This window comes from Parasteatoda tepidariorum, chromosome 9 (assembly GCF_982258835.1).
Source record: "Parasteatoda tepidariorum strain Cologne lab strain chromosome 9, Ptep-v5.0, whole genome shotgun sequence".
Lineage (NCBI taxonomy): Eukaryota > Metazoa > Arthropoda > Arachnida > Araneae > Theridiidae > Parasteatoda > Parasteatoda tepidariorum.
This window is the reverse complement of record NC_141763.1, coordinates 89,404,832-89,428,691: the sequence shown is the minus strand read 5'-3', so window position 1 is coordinate 89,428,691 and position 23,860 is coordinate 89,404,832. Positions and strand designations below refer to the sequence as shown.

The window sequence follows — 23,860 nt, the reverse complement described above, 5'->3', positions numbered from 1 at the left end:
ACTTCTATTAAAGCTATAAGCGTCTTTTCTATATAAGCACAGAACTCAAAATTGCTTCTACACCAACTTTTTTATGATTTGTTGATATTAGATTTCTTGAATCCAACGAGCTTGAATCTTAATTAAAGAATTGCTTTAATTTTGTTGTAAAGAGCTACATGATTGTGGCAGTACTTTTATAAGGAAAATAATTTAGCATTAAGTTTCAAAAAATAGATCGTTTTTTAGTGGTGTTAGCAGAATTACTCTCCTCGGAGTTTCAGGAATTACTAGAATATTATTGATTCAAGTGAAATTTACGTTAGAGTAAAAATAAATAAAATGCCTTTACCGGCTGCCTTATTATCACGACTCAAAAAGCGTGGCATTGTAAAACAAGTTGAACCGGGTATGATTTATTATTCTATTTATTCTTATTTGTATTTACAAATTAGACAATATTTTGGTTTTGTAAAAATTGTGTATCAGATTAAGCTAAATGTAGGGGATATTTCCGTATGGGGATCTCCCGTGCCAACAATAATCGCCAAGGCAACAAATGGATCTTAAACTTCCAAATATTTATTAAAACATGTAGAAGTTTGCTGCATGGCTATTAGTTCTACACTTGGAGTTAGTCCCCTCGTGGGCCGCTACCCGAAAGTTGCCAGACTTGCCGATTGTTTTGCCGCAGATCGGGATACGAAAATCTTCGCTAAATTTATAACCACCAGACTTTAAGACGGAATCTTAGTCTTTCAAAGTATTTTTAAGTGTAATCAGGGTTAGCAAATTTTTGAAGCATATCTGTTTTTACTGTCATGTTACAAGATCTTTTGTGACATTATATTTTCCTTTTTATTTCAACTAATTAAAATTTAATTAAAGAATATATCTTAAAGCATAAAACTTTTTTTTAAAAAAAGTTATAAAAGATATTTGACGAAAAACAACTTAAGATAAAAATATAAATTTTTTTTAAGTGTGATAATATCTGAATTTCATATATGTTAAGCAAAATAAATATGACATTTATAATATTTTCATTTATTCAAAACCAATATTTATTCATTTATCCAAAACCAATAGTTTCATCAAAAACCAATATTTAAAGGTATGGATCACACACAACTTTTAATAATTTATTTTTAATGGTATATTAAAATAGTGTAATATATTTGTACATAATTGCAAAATTAATTGTAAGATGAAGAGAAAACTTTGTTAAATTTATTATTCGCTATTCCATAATTTGAGTATAAAAGTAGGTTTTGATGGATTTTACCAGTCAAACACCAGTTTTTAATGTCAAAAATCAAACATTGAAGTGTATGAATAGATGGGCCCTTGCACACTTTGCATTCAGCTGCTAAACTTCTTTTCAAAAGATGAGTGATTTTTTTTAGTTCGCGCGTATTTGGTTTGTTGTTAATTCCATCTTAAAACTATATTTTAAAATAATTTATTAACCAAAAAAAAGAGCATGTCACAGTTTTTAACTAAGGGTATATGAAGGATTTCTGCTTTAGAGTAATATTTTAATTCATGCTACAATAGCTAATTTGAGAAACATTTCAATTATTTCTTTTTCAACAATATTTTTTTAAAGTTTTTGGAAACTAAAGCAAATCCCTTTTCTTGATATTCTAAAAACTTAGTATTGTGCTTTATAGTGTGAAGACATTTCAAAATTCTTTTATTCTTTTGATCAGATTTTGATATTTTAGTTGCAGGAAAAGTGAAGCCTATATTGTGTTGGCAAAGTTATGGTGACTTTAAAAGTCATGAAAAAATTCAATCATGTAACAAAGTTACAGACCTGATTCATCTTATCTTTTTCAAAATGAACTTTTGGACTAGGAATTTGATGACTAGGAAGGCTAACCAGAAAGTTCATCAGAATAGCTTTTATATTAAAGTTTTTAAAAAAAAACAATAAATCAATCGAAGAAATTTATTTTTGTTAATATGATTTACAAAATATTGACTTTATGAAACTGTTTTATTGAAACTTAGACCATTTGTTTATGTCTACTTTCTTGCAAAAAAAGTTTTTTTTTGGCAGAATTTAAGTTTATTTGTTATCAACACAATTCGTTGATAAAATAAATACAACTCTAAAATTGAAGAACAAATATGACAAATGATTCTCCAGCATTTGTGTAAGAAAATGCAAGTTGACCTCACCCACAATTTTTAATTCATTTGTTGCCACTCTAAGAGGCCATTCAAATATATACTACGTAACCATGTTTTGGATTTTGGATTTCTTTTCCTCCTTTATCTGCAAAAATAAGTAAATCGTGAAACCATTAATTTTGTTGCCGTAATTCATAATATTTATCAAATTTTAAGATCTAAATCAAATAAACGATGTACTTTTTTTTAGGAATATTTTGTGTTTTCTTTCAATGAATGACCTCTAAAGCTAATAAAAGAAATGTTTTTCTAACTTTAACTTTCCCTGAAATAAGGTTTTGTTTCAAATTTAAAGTTTTTCAATTGTAACTAAATGTCTTATGTAATCAGGGGTCTGTCCAGGCCAAGTTTACTACCGTTTAGCGGTACCTTCACAAGTTCAACTTTAGGAAAAATGGCAGTTTCACAAAATACTTTTTCTTAATATTCTATTTTTGTATCCTTTAAGAAACGATAAATCCCATTTTTACCATATTTTTTGTGTTGATTTTTTGTGTAATTTTTAATTTTTGCAAATTATGTCTAAATTTTCACAAAATAAGTACCTATCAGAAAAACCTAGACAGACCCCTGGTAATACCTCTTCCCTCTTGTTAGCAAAATAATCAAATCCTAAATACCCCTCTCCCCACAGTTAAGTGCTTAAGCAATATTTGAATGTCTGTTAATAACCCTGTGATTTATAACAAGACATGTTAGAAACCTCATTATAACTCTATTTTGCCTTATTGCTCACATTTTTTCTTAAAATACTAATGAAATAAAGTAGATGTTTTATATTTTTGAAGACAGTGAAATTTTCAGAGACAATCAAATGCTTTTTTCAGACAGCTTTAACAAATAATTTTTTGAAATGCTATAAAATGTTATCCTTGTTAAATCCAGTTCTTGCTTATAACATCAGGATTATACATAAACTTTTTAGCATGTAGCCAACCATTTAATAAATAGTTCTTCATCAAACCCAACATCTCCTAAAATCAGGGCATTGAATAATCATGTTTAACTGTATTTATTTTTAATTTCATATGAAGCTATACAATACATACTGGTACAGTTTCACAGTGTTTCATGTTTTTAAACTAAACTTCATGTTTTTGTCCATATTTAGAAAAGTAAAAAAAAAAACAAAAAAACATTCATATTATTAAAAAAAAAATAATAATTTAAAATTGAATTTAAAGGGAAAAAAAGTTTTGTAACATAACAATGTCTGGTTCTTTTCCATTTTCCCCACACAAGAAAATTTAAAAGTTTTTTAAATTTTTTTTATTATTATTTTATTTATTTTTTGGAAACACACAAAAAAATTGAACACTTTTTTTTTATTATTATTTTATTCATTTTTTGGGAATGCCCTTTTCGCTTTTTTGTTAAATAAATAAATAAAGTGTAATTGAATTTACTTCGTCTCGGCTAACGAAAAAGTACCCATTATACCTTCAATGAAGTAACAGCTGAGAGTATTATTATACCATTGATCTATAAATAATATATTGTTGTGTTTTTTTTTTTTTTTTTTTTTAATTTCATGTTTAACTAAGAGTAAGCCTTTTATATAGTTGAGTTACTTATAAAATACTGTATGTACCTGTTACAAAAAAAAATATAATGCTGTTCCCTATATTTTTAGAAATTGAGGAAGAAGTTATAGCTGAAGACTATGATGACAATGAAAACAGAATGGATACTCAAAATGGTGATGTGGACTTGACTACTGAATTGAAAGAACCGTGGGATGGTTGCCCAAATAAGTGGAATATATATCATGATTGTACAGTATTCTGTAAAGAAACCTGGGGTTTTGGAAAGAAGCAGCCATCGCCTAAGTCAGAAAGAAAACGTTTAGCAATGCTGAAGAAATATCCTCTTACAAATGGATGGGAAGAAACTTATGATCCTGGAGCGTAAGAGTCTTCTCTTTTTTAATTCTGTTGTCTTTTAATTCCATTGATTTAAATTACCAATTAAATCAAATGGTTCATTGAAAAATCATTGATTTAAAGCGAAAGATTTTTTTTAAAGAAATTGTTATTTAAATGTTTACGAAACATTTTTATATGAAATTGAATAAATTTTTTTATTGATTTTCATAATTATAAAATTTATACATGTTTTATTTTTATATTAATAAGTTTGATATAGCAAATTTACATTAGTACTAGGTGTGTTATAAACTTTAATAGTTTTGACATGACATTTTTTAAATCTGAATTTTAAAGAATGCGAATAGAAAACAGAGAAAAAATTTCATGTAGTTTTACTATTAAACTTATACATCCCTTAAAAGTACTTATTTGTGGAGAATGCACGATGAAGTAGTTATAAAGTGATTGAAAATAATTATCATATAATGTGATCAATAATAATTATAAAAAGTAAATGAAAATTCCATGCAATTTTATTTTTAAACTTATTGCAGCCCTAAAAAAATAGTTATTAGTGAAGAAAATAAAGAATGTAAGATGAAGTAAATAGTGATACACCACCATAAAGTGATTGAAAATAATTATAATAGAGAACAAAGTGAAAATTTCATGCAGTTTTATTTTTAAACTTATATGACCGTAAAAATTAATTTTTAATGAACGATATGAAGAATGTAATATGAAGTAGTCATAAAGTAATTGTCATGAGTCAATCACAACGTGTGTCTTACAAAAAGCATTTTGTGTTTAACCACTGAAGAAGGTTCGCGTTTATAGAACTCAAACTAAAGTGTGTCCATTTATGTTTTATTTATGTGTTGCACCAAGTATACCCTTTTCTTATTTACAAAGGTTCATTCTTTAAACTATACTAGTTTCTAAACTAACAGAATTTTTAAAAAATAGCAGAATTTCCCTTTTGCAAGGTGGAAGATAACTTAATTGGTGATTATTTATTTATTCATAACTTTATAAACATAGAAGGCTAAATCTAGAGGAAAGGTTGAAAACGTTTTTTATTTTTATTTTTTGTGTTAATACTAGAAATGAATAGAAATATTTTCTGTTTTGCCATTTGCGTAAAATATTGCTCACTTTAATAGCAGAAAAATGTATTTACCTCAAAAATTGGTCAAATAATGAGATAGAAATTTTATAAGAGTATACAATTTTTATATCTATTAAATTAACATTTTGATTTTGAACTTGTCATAATAGCAGACCTCTCATAATATGTTATACTCACTACATCAAGCATCTACTGTATAACTCACATTCCAAAAGAAGTAGCTGATTTTTATTTAAAAACTTTTACTGTTCATATAAGCTTTTATTTAATTTTTTCATTTACACTTAATATAAGGGTGATATGGTTCATTTACTTTTTGTTTTAATTCTTTTGAACATATTGAATGATTAGATTTTTTAGAGAAAATAGGAATTATAATTTTTCAAAAAAAAAAAAAAAAAAATGCAATTTTTTCCTTTAAAACTTTGAAAAATCTTACAACAAACATGGAAAATAACAAATCTTAAAATTGACAGTAACAATAAGTAGCTGATGATACTCAAAGTTTATAATTTAAGTTTCAAAAACTAAGACTGAGACAAAGTATATATTTAACATCTGTTTTTATTATTTACAAAATTAGTAATTATTATTTTTGGTTCCCTTATCATACTTAATCCCATGTGAGATAATTGATAGTTAACTTATATGACTGACATTTAAAAGAAAGGAAAAGGAAGTTGTTTGTTTTGAGACGAAAAATAGTAACTAATTCCTGATGCTAGTGATAAAGAAGAAAATTATAATTTGTTACAGCATGAGGAAAATGCCTCGAAAAGCACATTTGATGTTTATTTATTAGGAGATGAGATGAAAAAGTTGAAGCTTTGTGGTGTTGTCAATTCAAGAAATGGTTGCAAAAGCTGAAGAAGTGCAAATTGAAACCGATTAAAAGGGTAAAAAGAAACCACAATCAGTGCCAACGTTAGCAGAAGGCTTTAAAGTCTTTGAAACTATGAAGAATTCTCTGTATTCACTCAAACTTACTGAAGAGAAGCAGTAATCTGTTACAAGTGTCAGAAATTAATTGTTTGCTCTGAGAAGATAAGATCTTGTTTAAACTAAACATTTCAAATATTTGAAATAAATAAACATGCTTATTCATAATTTTTTATTGTTTTGTATTAGCCTTATTAATTAATGATGAAGGATTTACTTTCCAGAGGTAGATATTACTACTGGAATACAGCTACGGGTGAAGTTGCTTGGTTATCTCCTTCTCATCCTCGCTGCAAAATTTCTCCACCTGCTGAAAAGCTTCGAGGTAAATATGATTCATTGCGGAGAAAATTTTTGTTGTGTTTTTCTTACAGCCATAGCTTGGTTATTATGACTCATTCAATAAGATCTCAGATTTAAGGAGAACATTTTTAATAAATGAATGACTTAATGTTAAAAGTCTGTAAAAAATAACATTATTACCATGTGAGCTAAGATTTTTTTGTAGAATTTTTCCATAACTTTTTAAATATGTGAAGCAGTGAGAAAGTATTTGACTATTCTTGAAAACTTCATTTCCTTTGAAAGGGTTTAAAAACACTCATTTTGTTCAATTTGCTGAAATTTTTTGTGTATAGAAAGTAAAAGACAAAGTGAAGTTCCTTAAGTTCTTACCATGAATCTCTTATTTTAAATAAAGATGTTGCTATGCAAATCATTCTACATCTACTGCTCCTTATGTGGCTCGATTATATTTCTGACAAAATATTTATTAAACAGGGAATCATATAGAGATGGGAAAGCCATAATTAAATTGATAGAAGGCATTGTTAAATTGTAGGGTAACATTTCTGGTTATTGATTGCTGTGCAGTTCTCCATCCTTATGTGCTTTACCTCTAAGCTTGTTTTTGCTATACTGAATTAAATCATATATCCAGCCATTGCTTTTATCTCTTAAAGAGAATTAATTTAATTTATTTTTCTTTTCAATTGTTGCTAAATTATTTAAAAACGATGTTTTAATTTGCATAGAAATTAATCACTGGATTGCAGTTATAAACTGTGTAAAAAAATGTTTTTATAATTGGTTTTCCTTTTTTCAAATGAGTTTCTTTCATTTCTCCTGTTTGGGTTGGAAGAAACCTGTTTCTTCCATGAAGTTTTTTTTTTTTTTCATGGGGGAGGATGTAAGAGTTAAATAAAAATATTTATATTGGTGCGTATAAAGTAAAGTAAATTTATGAATTATAACTAATAGATTGAAATAATTGGTATATGTACTAGTAATTGGATATAGTCATGATAAAAAAAAGTTAAACGATTGAAACGTCGTGATAAATAAGATTAAGGCCGAAATGTATAAAAGGTAATTAAATTAAATTAAAGGGAAATGTGATCGTTAAGGAAAGTGGTAGTACAATGCTAATGTGGGATAACAATAACCCAATAGGTTCAAAGGGTCACAAAGTGTGAGGTTTGAACAAATTGGATGATTTGGTATCACCAAATTTAGAATAAGGGTGAAAACTAAGAAAATTAAAGATTAATGATAAATACGATAAAGTCATGCTATATCCAAACAATATATGATTTAATACAGTAAGCTGATGTTTCCAATAAGAAAAACTAATGAATTCACATATATGCATGCCCATAACAATAATTGGTATATGTACTAGTAATTGGATATAGTCATGATAAAAAAAAGTTAAACGATTGAAACGTCGTGATAAATAAGATTAAGGCCGAAATGTATAAAAGGTAATTAAATTAAATTAAAGGGAAATGTGATCGTTAAGGAAAGTGGTAGTACAATGCTAATGTGGGATAACAATAACCCAATAGGTTCAAAGGGTCACAAAGTGTGAGGTTTGAACAAATTGGATGATTTGGTATCACCAAATTTAGAATAAGGGTGAAAACTAAGAAAATTAAAGATTAATGATAAATACGATAAAGTCATGCTATATCCAAACAATATATGATTTAATACAGTAAGCTGATGTTTCCAATAAGAAAAACTAATGAATTCACATATATGCATGCCCATAACAATAATTGAAAGGTACTCACCCTGTATACACAGGACATGATAAATCATGAAAATAGAGGCAAATAAATTCTCCAGCACAAGATTAAATTATTAACATATCATTTTATTTAGAACATACATCTTTCACCACATCTACCAACACAAGAAAGGCATTTTATTGAAATGGGTGACGGGAGAATTAAAACACAGAAGGCGTTATAGATAAATGTTAATTATAAAAGAACGAGTAATTTAGAGGTTAAAATAAATATGGAAAGAAAGCTTCAATTCGAGAAGGTTTTTCTTATGTTAAAGAAAATTAAAGGTATAAAATGATTTTAAATTTACAGAATTTGATTAGAGATATGGATTTAATTTAAGATAAAGGTTAAGAAAAAAATAAAAGGAAATCCCTCGATACGGACCGAAGTCCGCATCTCGGAAAAAAAAGGAACCAGCAAGAAGGAAAAAAACCAACAGAGAATCTTTTCAAAAAGTCACTTAAAAATTCCTTAACTGGGGTAGACCAGAAAAACTACGACCAATTAAAATTAAAGAGGCGGAGAGTTTGAAATTTAAAGTAAAGGGATTGGCTAGTTAGCCCCCCTAAAATTAAAAGAGGAAAAAGAAAGGCGTGAATAGAGGGGTTGGTTGACTTTCCCCACAGGAAGTGCGATGACCGCAACGACCATGAGAAAGGTCACCAAGAAAGTTAAAAAGATTGCTAAAATAAAAAAAAAGGAATAACGTTTAAAGAAAAATTAAAGCATAGGTAAAATTAGATATTAATTTGTCACTTTACATTAAGTGTAAATGTGACAATACCCGGACAGACCGGAAATTTTTATAAAATTTTCGAAGTCGTAAGAAAATTTTAATTTTAAACAAATATTAATTAAAAAAATCAAAATATAAGAATTTTCCTCAATACAAAAAAAATGTTCCAAAAAGTTTGAAACAAAAATTTGCCTAAAATTCAAAATAACGAAAAATTAAAAAAAAATTTTTTTTATAAAAATAGATACCATAAAATAAAATTCAAAACTTAGCATAAAAAGTAAAAGTAGAAAAAGATAAAATTGGAAAAAAGAGTCACCCATTTCTGTACACAGCTCTGAATTTCTGTACTTAGCAACATAACCATTGTTACAGGCAAAAATCTGATATGTTAACATAACTCTTTGACGACACTGGAACGAAAAAACACAAAAACAGCAGTAATAGTTCATTTAAGCACAAAAAAAAAACAATTTAAATCAACAGTAAATAACAGGTGATTATATGGTGAGCAAATATTGTTAAGGGCAACAAATTGGAAACATCAGTGAAAGTTTAAAAAAAATTAATACATGGATCTCAAACATATTGTGACGCAACTAAAGCGAGGAAGAAAAAAACGAATAAGGCCAAATAAAACAAAAAAATGTAAAGACAATTACTAATAAATGTCAATTAAAATGACATAAAAGGAATAATAACATTAAATTGGAATCAAAAGTAAATTCGATTGCATTTTGCAATAAATAAACAATTTGTCGATTAGTAATATCAACATAATTATTAAATTTTGATTGGAAACGTCGTTTAGAACGCACTATGTTTGAGATAATCATACATTAAATTCATTGATCATAAAATATGTGAACCAAAAATACGCTAAACCGAATTAATGTTAACCATACACTCTAATAAAAAATAAAAATTTATAAGATATTGTGATAAAAGGATTGAAGAAAAAAATAGTTCATTAATTAGCAATATAACATTCAAATTGCTGACACAAAACTAAGTGCTTAAAATGAGTAAAATAAATTAAGAATTATTCTCATATTCATGAATATAAGGTTTAACATATAATATAAAGAACATCTTATCTAAGAAGCATCTCATTTACTGATAAAAAATGATCGCAATTAATTAAATTGCAAGTTGAGAATAACAAGTATTGTACATTAAAGTCTCAAAGTTTATTGTGTGATTGAAAAGTCTATCTTTCAAAAAAAAAAAAAAAAAAAAAGGTTCAGCTTGAAAAGGCAGATAAGAGAAATATCTTTCCCCTTTTTTTTTTTGTTGAGGAAGTTGGGTGGAGGGGGATTTTCTTGACACTGTTTTATTGAAGGTGACACACAGGGTTCTGATGGTCATTCCCGGGTGCAGTTGGCTCCACAAAAAGCACAACCTTATCTCGTCATTTCGTCACAGGACTCTCCCTTCAACCTTGGACATTGTGGGGAAGGGTTCCCCTTCAGCAGGTGTTTTCCCCAATTAACGAAATTGATGAAACAGGAATCGACCAGGGGTTTTACAACATCCTGTCGTGGAAGAGGCCATAAAAATCTGTCTAAGCACTCCAGAGAAAGTAAGTAGTAAAATTCATGCTGTGTGCGATTTCAACTGGACAGCGCTTTCTCCTTCACCCCATGACCTTAGATAAGAGACCACGTCCTAGAACATACATCCATGAGACAAAAACGGTAGTTGAAAATGAGGGGTCAAAAGTTATTCATTAGAGGGGAGATTCTTCTTCTTGAAATTCTCAGAGCATGGAATGATGAGGAATAAAATAGGAAATTGTCCATTTTCACACAAATATGCTTAATAAGAAAACCATTGTATCAAGATCAGTAATTGCGATAAAGTGATAAATTATAAAAATACATTCATTAAATTATTGCAATTTATGCAAAATATAAAAATATTGATTGTGATCAAACCAACAAAAAAAATTATGAAATATCAAGTACCTTAAATTCTGTACAACATAAAATTGAAGATAAGAAATTGATTTGAACGTAGATTAACTAAATTGTTTAAGAGACAGAGTGTATGGTTAAGTACATTAAATATTATTCATAGCAATCACATTTACAAAGAATTCGCAAAATTCATGATAAGCACAGTTAAAAAAATGATTGGTAGTGACATTAATTTATTAAATTTGAAATTATTATTATTATATAAATTTAATGATGCATTTAAAGATTTAGTTTACACAATTTATATATTAATTGAGTAGGAAAATGTATACAAAGAATCTTGTATAATTATTATTATTATTATTTTTTTTTTTTTATAGTTCAACATGTGACCTCTTTTGTATATTTACTCATTTATACAAATAGTCAATAAATAATTAAAGCATCGTTAATTATAAAAGATTTTGTAAATAACGTACTATTATAACAACAATCTTAAAAAATATGATGGTAACAAACAAAATTGTTTTACGAAAGAAAATATTCATATAATTAAAAAAAATTTTTTTTTTTTTAAATACACTTAACAAATGAAGGAATGTTCTTAAACAAAGCAAAAAAAAGTAGTTTTACCTCAAAAGATACTTAATTATTATTATTTTAAAATAATGAACGTAAATTATGAAAGTCATTTACTTTAGTAAATATATTTAAATTATTCAACAGGTTACGCAGATGATTTTTCCCATAGAGCATCAACACAATTCAATTTATTTAATAATTCACTTGAATCATTATTTTTTTTATATATATATCATCTGGTTTCTTTAACCAGGAAATCATAATTTATCATCTGGTTTCTTTGACCAGGAATAACCTTCTGATTCATTTTTGATCAGGAAAAATAAAAATAAAAATTAACTTCTGGTTCTATTTTGACCAGGGAGAAATCAAAAAAAAATTCTGGCTTAATTTACCAGCAAAAGAAAAGTAAAAAGTAAGAAGAAAATTCCTTAATGAATAAAACCTTAATTAACAGTGGACCAGGGTTTGAACCTGGGCTTTTGCAATGACGCAATGTACTTCATTTATACTATCGTATTAACCAAATTTAACCTTAAGGAAGAACCTCTTAAAAATAATATCATTCCCGAAAAAATCGTTGAGCTCAGGTATTACCCAGAGCAATCAGGACATATTTTATCCCAATTATATTAATAAAGTAATCCCAAATAAATTTTTGAGGCATCTGTATTACCAGACACGATTCAGGAAAATCACTATCCCAAATATTTTTTTGTAATAATTCAAATAAACACCAAATTATCAGATACACCATTAGGAAAAAGGAAACAAAACCAATCAAATAAGCCTGCCAAATCTTATATCAAAACATAAATTCACAAAAGTTGATAACATTAAATAATAAAAAATGGGAAAGACGAAAAACAAAAATTTTTTTTTTTTTTTTTTGTTTGTTGGTAAGAAAGAAAATTGACCAAAAGAATAGTTTAGCCAGTAGATAGTAGAACCAAAATAACCTAATCAGGAAATTATTTAATTCTTAATATACATAAGATCACGTATAAATACAATTATGGTAAGTATATTTATTTATAATTATTTCTTTTTTTTTTTTTTTTTTTTTAAAAAAAACAAATTTACGTTTAGATAGGAAAACAATTAGAATAGTTTGAAAAAAAAACTTTGGACCATTTTAAAAAAGATCCAAATGATGGGTAAAGTAGCAATTTTGAAAACTTACTGAAGACGTCTTTTCAGTTTTGTATGGCCAGCATACAACAAAATTTATAAAAATTGGGACTCAGTCCATCAATATGGAAACTTTGATTAATTTAGCTCAAAATTAAATATTTTTCATGTAGAATAATAGAACAAAATACACAACTTATTAGATTGTGTAAAAAAATTATAATCAGAGCACCTTGTTTTGTAAAATTAGCACTATTAAATAATATACATTACAGTTTATAGTAGCTAAAATATTTTTGTCTTTTTTTTTTTTTTTATGCATACCTCTTTTTTTTTTTTTTTTAGGTTAAACATAAATACAAAATAAATCACTTTTGTAATATTATATTAATATGCCTATTTAAATAGTTAAATACACAGTTAGATATAGTTCAATAAACACTTTGAGAATATTTTATGACATTCTTATAAATATATATATCAATTTTATCACTACCAAATCAAATAGCAAAACACATAGAGAAAAATTCAAATAAGAACAAACGTATTGTTTCATTTAATTCATTACACCATAATAAAACCTAGGACCTCACAACAAAAATATACGGCACCATTTGTAAGAGTTTAATTAGAATTATTTGGTGCGTATAAGAGTAAAGTAAATTTATGAATTATAACTAATAGATTGAAATAATTGGTATATGTACTAGTAATTGGATATAGTCATGATAAAAAAAAGTTAAACGATTGAAACGTCGTGATAAATAAGATTAAGGCCGAAATGTATAAAAGGTAATTAAATTAAATTAAAGGGAAATGTGATCGTTAAGGAAAGTGGTAGTACAATGCTAATGTGGGATAACAATAACCCAATAGGTTCAAAGGGTCACAAAGTGTGAGGTTTGAACAAATTGGATGATTTGGTATCACCAAATTTAGAATAAGGGTGAAAACTAAGAAAATTAAAGATTAATGATAAATACGATAAAGTCATGCTATATCCAAACAATATATGATTTAATACAGTAAGCTGATGTTTCCAATAAGAAAAACTAATGAATTCACATATATGCATGCCCATAACAATAATTGGTATATGTACTAGTAATTGGATATAGTCATGATAAAAAAAAGTTAAACGATTGAAACGTCGTGATAAATAAGATTAAGGCCGAAATGTATAAAAGGTAATTAAATTAAATTAAAGGGAAATGTGATCGTTAAGGAAAGTGGTAGTACAATGCTAATGTGGGATAACAATAACCCAATAGGTTCAAAGGGTCACAAAGTGTGAGGTTTGAACAAATTGGATGATTTGGTATCACCAAATTTAGAATAAGGGTGAAAACTAAGAAAATTAAAGATTAATGATAAATACGATAAAGTCATGCTATATCCAAACAATATATGATTTAATACAGTAAGCTGATGTTTCCAATAAGAAAAACTAATGAATTCACATATATGCATGCCCATAACAATAATTGAAAGGTACTCACCCTGTATACACAGGACATGATAAATCATGAAAATAGAGGCAAATAAATTCTCCAGCACAAGATTAAATTATTAACATATCATTTTATTTAGAACATACATCTTTCACCACATCTACCAACACAAGAAAGGCATTTTATTGAAATGGGTGACGGGAGAATTAAAACACAGAAGGCGTTATAGATAAATGTTAATTATAAAAGAACGAGTAATTTAGAGGTTAAAATAAATATGGAAAGAAAGCTTCAATTCGAGAAGGTTTTTCTTATGTTAAAGAAAATTAAAGGTATAAAATGATTTTAAATTTACAGAATTTGATTAGAGATATGGATTTAATTTAAGATAAAGGTTAAGAAAAAAATAAAAGGAAATCCCTCGATACGGACCGAAGTCCGCATCTCGGAAAAAAAAGGAACCAGCAAGAAGGAAAAAAACCAACAGAGAATCTTTTCAAAAAGTCACTTAAAAATTCCTTAACTGGGGTAGACCAGAAAAACTACGACCAATTAAAATTAAAGAGGCGGAGAGTTTGAAATTTAAAGTAAAGGGATTGGCTAGTTAGCCCCCCTAAAATTAAAAGAGGAAAAAGAAAGGCGTGAATAGAGGGGTTGGTTGACTTTCCCCACAGGAAGTGCGATGACCGCAACGACCATGAGAAAGGTCACCAAGAAAGTTAAAAAGATTGCTAAAATAAAAAAAAAGGAATAACGTTTAAAGAAAAATTAAAGCATAGGTAAAATTAGATATTAATTTGTCACTTTACATTAAGTGTAAATGTGACAGAGGAGATTTGTCATTCTTAAACAAACATGAATATCCCCCTACAATATGATAGGCTCAGCTCAGGATTGTGTCAGATTATTGAGAGATTCCCATTTGTTTGATAATAATGCGTTTACAGTTTTAGTTTAATGGTTTCTAAATAGTTATTTGTCAAAATTGCAAATTTTGTTTCAGCTTCTTTAGTGTTGGCAAGTGTTAAGCAAGTATTGTTAACTTCATAATCTTACAATGTATTTTTTATATATATTTACCATATAATAAATGTGGTTTAATTTTAGCTGTCTTGAAAGAAAATTTCCTTGAGCCAATGGATGAAGGTGAAGATCAAGATCAAAGTGTAAGTATGAAAAACTAATTTTTAAATCAAATCTAAATGTGAATTATAAAAACTATAATATAAATTTTTTCCAAATATTTCATGGATTTATTAACTATTTACTTCTATAGTAATCGATTTTCAATTGAATTCACACTGTTTTTATTTAAAGCTGTTAAAAATTATAATTAGTAGAAAAGTTGTAAATATTAGTTTTAATATCATTTGTTTGCCTGTTTGGGCACTTACCTTTGTCAGAATAGCACAGACCCCATACATTCTTTGAGATTTTTGCTTACATTTTTTTTAAACCTTTCTTTGTAATATCATTATTTGATTTTTGTACTTAATGTAATGTCATTAATGTTTTTCACTGTATAATTTTTTCCTAATTTTGAGTTGCTGAAGTCTATACCTAATTCTTTTCTCGTATTATAGATATTACAATTTCATACAAATAATATTCCCATTTATATTTTGATACTAATAGATGAAACTTAATTGACGGTAGCAAATATTCTTTATGTGAAACACATTATAAGAGTTTAAGCATTTTTTAAGTAATTTAAAATGTATTTTTTTTCTTCAAAATTTATATCTTGGTATAAAAATAAGTACTTATTTTTGCATTTCTAATTTTATGTCAAAAAATATGTGTATTTATTTTTTCATCAGTTATTTTAAATTGAATGTTATTCAAAAGTATTGTCTTGTGCTCGTAAAAAAATTTTTACTAGAAGAATTGCACTAGAAGGTACCAATTTGAATTGTAAAGATGTGAGAAAAAGTCTAATCGACTTGAAATAAATAAAATTTATATAAATGAAAATAAAATTCATTTCAATCATTGTTATTGTTCTGTTTTATTATTTTTATTTAAAGTTTTAAAGCATTGACTGCATCAGAAATTAGTAGTGGAAGTAGAGAAATCAAAGCAATATCCTACTAGAATAATATCATCATATTAAATAAATCTATCTTAAAAATAAAAAAATAAAAAGTTTTATGACATAACAATTTTGGAATTCTAAAATACAATTACGTCTCAAAAAATTTAGTTGAATAAAATGAAATGAAACTGATTTTTATGTACATTTTTTCTTATTTGGAAATGTATGCTTTAAATTTTAGGATTCAGAAGATTCTGAGGATGAAGACAATGAGCTCAATGAAGAAAGAAACAGAATGGAAAGACAGCGTAAAAGAGATTTGGGCAGAGAAAGAGCACGAGGTGATTATACAAAAAACTTACATCCTTTAACATTGATTCCCTGTGTGTAAATAGTTTGGGGCCATACTGGTGATCTCGGCAATCATAGAGTGGAACAGTTGGCCCGACTTGCCTTGATATTCTTTTTTCGATGTGTGTCCGGTTGTTGTGCTGGAAACATGTAGCTTTGGAAAAAACTGTTTTAGGTCAAAATCTAAAAGATTTTTTCCAAGTTTCATTGTTTTCCGTGGTTGAAGTGTAAGGAATTTTCTTATTGGCTTTAAATAAACTGAGATTCTTACAGGACATGAAAATTTTTAAAAGCTATTTCTTTAGGTTTAATTTAGTGAATTGTAATTTTTGTTCTTGTGGTCAGGATGTTGAAATTGTAGAACACGTTATATTTTATTGTAATTTATATTCAACTCAAAGCTTGAAAAAGGAACTGAGACGCTCAGGTATTTCTTGGTCATTTGTTTTGTCCTTGTTTGCTAAATGCGCCGAAATCCTAGTATTTTATGAAATTTTGTTTACTACAAAACAGATGTTGCAACAGAAATAAAACTGGACTGACTGTCTTTGTAAGTACTTCCAATACATCAATGTCACCTCTGATTCTTTTTGCCCCTTGAGAAACACTATGGCGAGCTAAGAGGTCCCTTTCCCCCCCCCCTCTAAGATTTTATGTTAAATTTTTACTTTATGGGTTCTTAATGTTCATTTTTTTCTTCTTTCATTCTTAACAAATTTTGAGGATAGTGTCATTCAATGACACTACTCCTTTCATAAAAGATTGTGCTTGATAGCAGAAATAGTGCTTGGTAAATTACTTTTAGAAAAATGTGTATTAATATAATTTTACCAGAAAGATATGAATGGAGTGTTTAAAATACCCCACCCTTGTATATCAAATTGTTATAGAATGTTCTGCATTTTACATTTTTCTTAAAGATACTGCTGATCGAGTAAATATCCATCATCAGCTTATTTGTGAAAATGAAATAAAAAGGAGTAAGAGCATATATTTAGTATTTTCCTTTCCTGCCACCATACCTTCGATTGTTGAGTTTGGCCGAGAGAGGAAAAAAAGGCCTCTGAAGTAATCTTTGAAAAGAAATGAGATTGCCTCATCGTGACATAAACCTTGCTCTCCTTCATGTTTCGATTTTAGACTTGAGGACTAGGAATGCCCTGAATTAATAAATATACTAATGTCAGTTTTTTAATTGTTTTTTTTTAATTCTATTTTTTGTTCTATTGTATTGTTACAAACGTGAAGTTAAAGAAATTTTATTTTGAAATTTTGTATTGACAAAACATGCTGCCTCAGTTTTTTCTGAAAAAACAATTCTTTTCCATAATTAAAAATGTGATTTCTGAATACTCTACCTGCCTCATTCTCATATTAATTTTATTTCCAACTGATATGCTATGTAATGTCTCTGTGTTCATTTGTTAAAAAGATCTGGACTAAGAATAATTGTTTGTACTCTTATTGTTTTCCATTAGTTTTATTTGCGTCTATAAGCTTGTATTTTTATTTTCTTCAACCAGACCAATCGTCTCTAAAGGAAATTATCTTCTTCAACAAAAATAAGCTTCTTTAATAAAATTCAATAGTTATTTTTACCATCATATTTTTTTCACACTAATATGTAACTATAGTTATGATTAGGAATAAATAAAATTAGTTAAATATTTTATTTTGCTTTTCTTTAGAGAGTTAATAAAGTTTAGACGTCAATAACAAACTTTAAGCTTGGTGAACAAGTATTGGCTGAATTAATGCATTAATTGTAAAGATTATTTCCTCCATGTGTACCATACTCATCTTTATTAATTTAAAATTTTTCATAATAGTATGGAGCTGTACTTAACGTCAAGCTTAAGCAAAGAAGCTTAACGTCAGAAATGCTAAATTTAGTCTTCATGAAATAACTTTTTAATCTTGTCTAACTGTAAGACCAATTTGTAAAGTTTACAATAAAGTTAAAAATAAAGAATAACACATAGGAAAATAAGGTTAAATTTTTGTAAGAAGTAAAATAATTAGTAAAAAATAAGTGAGGTTGCTAAAAAAATTGATATAATTTTTTAGCTAACAAACAGAAAACAAAGGAAAGCCCTCTTAATATTAAAAGCTTTAAAGAAAAATTATAAAAAAATATGAGTGCTTTTAAAATAATATTTAATGTTAATATATTAAGGATTTTATGTATATATATATATATATATATATATATATATATATATATATATATATATATATATATATATATATATATATATATATTCTTAAATATTCTAACCTAATGCATTTTGACTTGGTAATATTCTATAGCTTTTTGTAACAATGTTCAAATTCGCTAATTTCAGACAATACAAAACAAATATGTCCTCCTTTGAATTAAAAGGGAGCAATTTAAATTTAACAGAATTGTGGAAGGAATTAAATGCAATTAATTCCCTCTGTGTGCAATTAATTAATTGCGTGCATAAATTAAAAATTTTTAGCATTTTATTTGATAAATTAAGTGAGCTTTCAAACTAAGTTTTTAGTGGCATAATTAATAAGTTTATTCCAGGTTTTATCAATATAGATTTAAACATATGTAAAATTGAGCTATTCAACATCATCAGTTTAGTTAATCACTTCTCATAACACTTCTCGTTATTTTGTTATGAATAGATGTTGTTCTTATTAAATTGATGTTAGATAAAAGTAAACTAAAGCAAAAAAAAAAAAAAACTTTGGGAAATCAAGCACAAATGAAAGTACATAAATGGACATACTATAGTTTCAATTCTGGAAACAACAATAAGTGTCTAAATGCAAAATGTTTGGGATTTAGACACTGAGGACAGTTCTTACAGAACTGAAACTATAGTATGTCCATTTATGTCCTTTCATTTGTGTTTTATTTACAGTGTGTTTTGCTTAATGTATTAAGCACAAAGTATTCTTTGTTGGACAAGAGATGTTTACAAAATTTTAACGACATTATAACATTAAAGTTTTACCAACCCTCAAAAATTATGTTTTTTTTAATAAGTATAAATTTTAATTTTATTTATAAATTTAATGTAAAAGATATATTACCTTTGTTTTTTGTTTTATTGTAATATTATATGTTTTACTTTTGTAGGTCGGCCAAAAGTGAGAGAAAATGATTTAGATCCAATGGATCCAGCTGCATATTCTGAAGCCCCTAGGTCAATATTATTTAGATAATTATATTATTATATATTATTATTATTATTATTATTATATATTATTATATATTATTATTATAAATTATTATATATTATTATATATTATTATTATTATAAATTATTATATATTATTATATTATATATTATTATATTATATATGTATATTATAGACATAATAGGTTTATATTGTTTATAGAGTACTGAATTTAAATCACTTTTAAAAACTATTGATTTATGCCAAAAATATTTTTTATACAGTATAATTTATTATTTTACTCTTAAAGTTAGGATTTTTTTAAAGTTTTATTTCATTGATATTAAAGGTTTTATCCAGAGTAAGATATGTATGTTTGTAAATTATTATTTGATGTTCAATAGAGAGATAATAATTTAAAAAATTGGACTAAATGAGAAAAAAAGTGGAAAGAATTGTAATTTTCCATAAGATGCAACTTGTGGTTTAATTAATATATTTCAATTATACCCATTTATATTTATTTAAATACTTGTACTGTCAAAAATAATTATATATTTGTTTGTGTACATAAATAATGTAGTACTTGTTTTGAGGTGAATAGTTGAGACTATTTTTTTTTATGTTTCCTGATCTAAGTTATTCTTCATCTGATATCTAACTCAAAAATTAGGTCTTGGTGTTTACTAATTCATGAGGGTGTTGAGCTTACATAAAATTGACTGCAATCATATTTATACAGTGATTAATTTTGAAAATTAAATAACAAATGAAGCCATTTTACAAAGGATTATCTGAAAAATAAGTTTCCTATGATCCATAAAAAACCATATTTTCTTCAAAAGCTTTATTGCAAAAGATACAGCTAAATTTCTGAAACTTCTCAACATAAGAACCACTGGAATTGTCCTGCAGTTGGAATTAGTGCTTCACGATAGATTTCGAAAAAAATAGTGTAGCAACTATTTTCTTTTTATTGCTTATGCAATCAACGCTAAAATAGAATTTTAAAAAATTATAAATAAATAAACAAAACTAATAAAATTTAATTTATTTTTGAAAAACAAAATGTTTACAGTCAAACAAAAATGACATATACTTAAAAAATCTGTTTTCTTTTTTGTTGTTGTTTTTTTGTCACTTGCTTAGATTTTCTTTTGAACAGCAGTATAGTGAGATAAGACTTATATAGTCCAGTAGCACTATTGTCTGCTGTCTGATAATAAAGCCAGCGTGTCACAACAGTCTGCACGCCTTACCTGTGGAAAAGTAATGCTTGTATGCAAAGGCGAATTCTTGCTGAGAGCTGATTAACCATTCCTATAGTTCAGATCTTGCTCCCACTGACTTCTATCTGTTCTTGCACATATAGAAACTCCTATTCTAACATCGCTTTTTGACAAATGTGACTCACTGGCTCCATTCTAAGTGGACTCATAACACATCTCGATAGCTCAGATCTTATTTCAGTAATCACATGCAGTTAAGAAAATCTATAAAGGCTATTTATTTTCTCAACGCAACTGAGCTCACACCAATACAGCAGTTCTCGCTAAAGGCTCGTTAGAAGCATAACAATGAACTAAATCGTTCTTTTGCTACCTTCTAATTATAAATACATTATACTTAGTACATACGCTAGATGGCATTGGAGTGGCTCAGAATGATCAGATGGCAGACTCCAATTAAATTGGACTATGAAAACTTATTCTGCTATTTGACAAATTTTAGGATTTCAGCAGCTCTTAACATTAAAATGTATCTAACATGTCGCTGTATATTTTGTGATAAATCTTCACAAATAATTATGTTTTGTTTCGTTTTCTGGACAATAGTAAAAAAAACTTTCAATTTTAATTGCACTGGTGTCTGCATTATTAAAACTTTATTAGAGCTCTGATTGATAAATGTAAAAAAATTCGATATTTTTTAATCATTATTTATACCAAACTTGGTAGAAAATGTAGAATATATAGTATAATTTTTAACTTTTATTGTACAATTTATTATGCTGATATTTGTTAAACACTATTCTTTCATTGAGCTTGTCAACTATGAAAGCTTTTTTACCGAACTTGTATGCTTAGTCAAATTTTTACTTTACAGAGGTACTTGGTCATCTGGATTGGATCGCAAAGGTGAGGCTAAAACTGGTGCTGACACTACTGCTTCTGGTCCTTTGTACCAGATGAGGCCTTATCCAAGTCCTGGAGCAGTTTTACGCTTGAATGCCGAAATAAAAAATAAAGATGCTTCAGATGATGAAGAAGATTAACTGTAATTATTCATTGCATTATTTTATATTGTACATAGTACCTCAGACTTTGTAATGATGCTGCTGTTCATTAAATCCTTTTGTCACCTTATCTTGATAATTATTATTATTACAATCACTTTAATTGTAGTATTTATTTACAGTGATGGAAGACTACTTAAACAGCTTCTGCAACTTTTATTTTTCATAATGAAATTAATATGGAAGTACCAGAAAAAATAATATTTAGGTTTAAAACAAAATTAGTTTTTTAATAATTTCCAAGTTCAAAAATATTTCTGACGCAAATATCCTAGGTTATGTAAGTTTTAGTACATTTTTAATTATCTCCATTTAAACAACCCGTTCATGCAATTCCATCGCTACATGTAACCAATAAGGTAGACAGTTTCGTTGTATTGGATAAAGAATAAAGTTTATTGGTTCTGAATTAAAGTAGATTTAAATTAAAAAGCAGCAGTTATCAATTTGTTTTGGCGATGAAACTCTAAATGATCAACCTTTTTTTTGGAGGAGGGGGGAACCCTCAATTTATAAAGTTACTATCTATAAATATACTAACCAAAAAAAAAAAAAAACTAATCATTTTTTAAATATTTGATGTGAAAAATATAAAATTATGAATTTCTTCTTGGTGGATTTATTTCTTTCCTTTGAAATATTAAATAAATTATGAATTATTGATTGGATATAAATATGATTAATACTAGTTAAAGAAAATCTAAACTTTCAAAATTCCCCGTGAACTTTTCCCAGAACATTTAGGGTTCCGCAGAACATGATCTATGATAGAGCATTTGATCAGGAATGTCTCAAGGCAACCTATTTTTAATTTTAGAAGAATTGTATGCAATTTTGACTTTCTAGTATTTTGTAAGTTTTTAAATTCTGGTTTAAAAATTGAGAAATTTTTAGAACATCCATGCAGAACCTGAGACATAAAAATTTAAAAAAAAATTGAATTACATGGAGAAACAGATATGTTTGTTATGGAAACGTACATTTTGTATCTAATTACGTAACATAATTAATAGTTAACACTAATTATAACATGTTTGAGGTTATCATTTTGAAGGTATTAAGATCAGACTCCGGTTGCGAAAATACGTTTATTAAAACAAAAGTTGTTCAGAGTAATTTTTTCTTGCTGTTTGAGGCTTGCTTGTCTTGAGGCACCTCCAGGCAAAATACGATTGAGCAAAATCGGTTGAATAGTTCATGAGAAAATGAATTTTCAAAAATTTCAGGTATTTTAAATTTGATTTCTCAGGAAGTATTCGACCGATTTTACACAAATTTTATATTTTGCCTTGTATTTTTTAAAATGATGCCGAAAAATTTTATTCTTTAAAATGATGCAGAAAACTGTGTACCTTACTATTCAAAAAAATTTCTTTTGGCCATTATTAAATAAAATAATGAATATTTACTAAAAGTTATATTTTGCATGGAATTATTTTTGGATAAACGCATTTTACAATTGTGTAAAAAATTTTTTTCAATTTGATTAAAAAGTTTTCGAGATATAACGAAAAACCTAAAAAGAAAAATTAACATTAAAGGGTCCAAACTTTGGAGTACTTTTCGGGCCAAACTATTGAGACCATATTTCCCAGATTGCGGCTACCCACTATATTTAGGTCGTCAGAAATCGTAAAGCGTCGGTAAAAAAGGTATGTTAATTCAGAGAAAGTACGTTTTTATGTCTGATTTCGTAACTTAAAATATCGTCTGCACAAATTAATTAGCATATTTGAGGTCACCCCTTCGAACCATTAATATTGAGCCTTAGTATAAGAAGATCCGATCATAAGATCAAAAATTATTCAGATTGTTTCGATTTTTTTTCCGCACTGTACCTTTATTAGTTAGAGAGGAACTTATTATTTCAGACTCTTTAAACACCCGCAAAAAAACTTGAAATTAATTAATTGAAACTTAAATTTTTGTATTTTAGATAAATGAGGTTATTCTTTCCCAGAGGAGATATAAAACATATGTCCTTAGCTGCTATTCTTAATTTAAAAAAAAGAAT

The 23,860-nt window shown here is 27.1% G+C and overlaps 1 protein-coding gene across 1 annotated transcript; it reads left to right on the top strand.

The window, feature by feature from the left end:
• Positions 1-32: 32 nt before the first annotated feature.
• Positions 33-21,916, top strand: PQBP1 (poly-glutamine tract binding protein 1). The gene is made up of 7 exons (XM_087152318.1): positions 33-388; positions 3,812-4,085; positions 6,339-6,439; positions 15,116-15,174; positions 16,285-16,384; positions 19,510-19,576; positions 21,657-21,916. Exons 1-7 carry the CDS (start codon positions 322-324, stop codon positions 21,823-21,825), a joined length of 837 nt encoding a protein of 278 aa, XP_087008444.1. The 5' UTR covers positions 33-321; the 3' UTR covers positions 21,826-21,916.
• Positions 21,917-23,860: the final 1,944 nt, after the last annotated feature.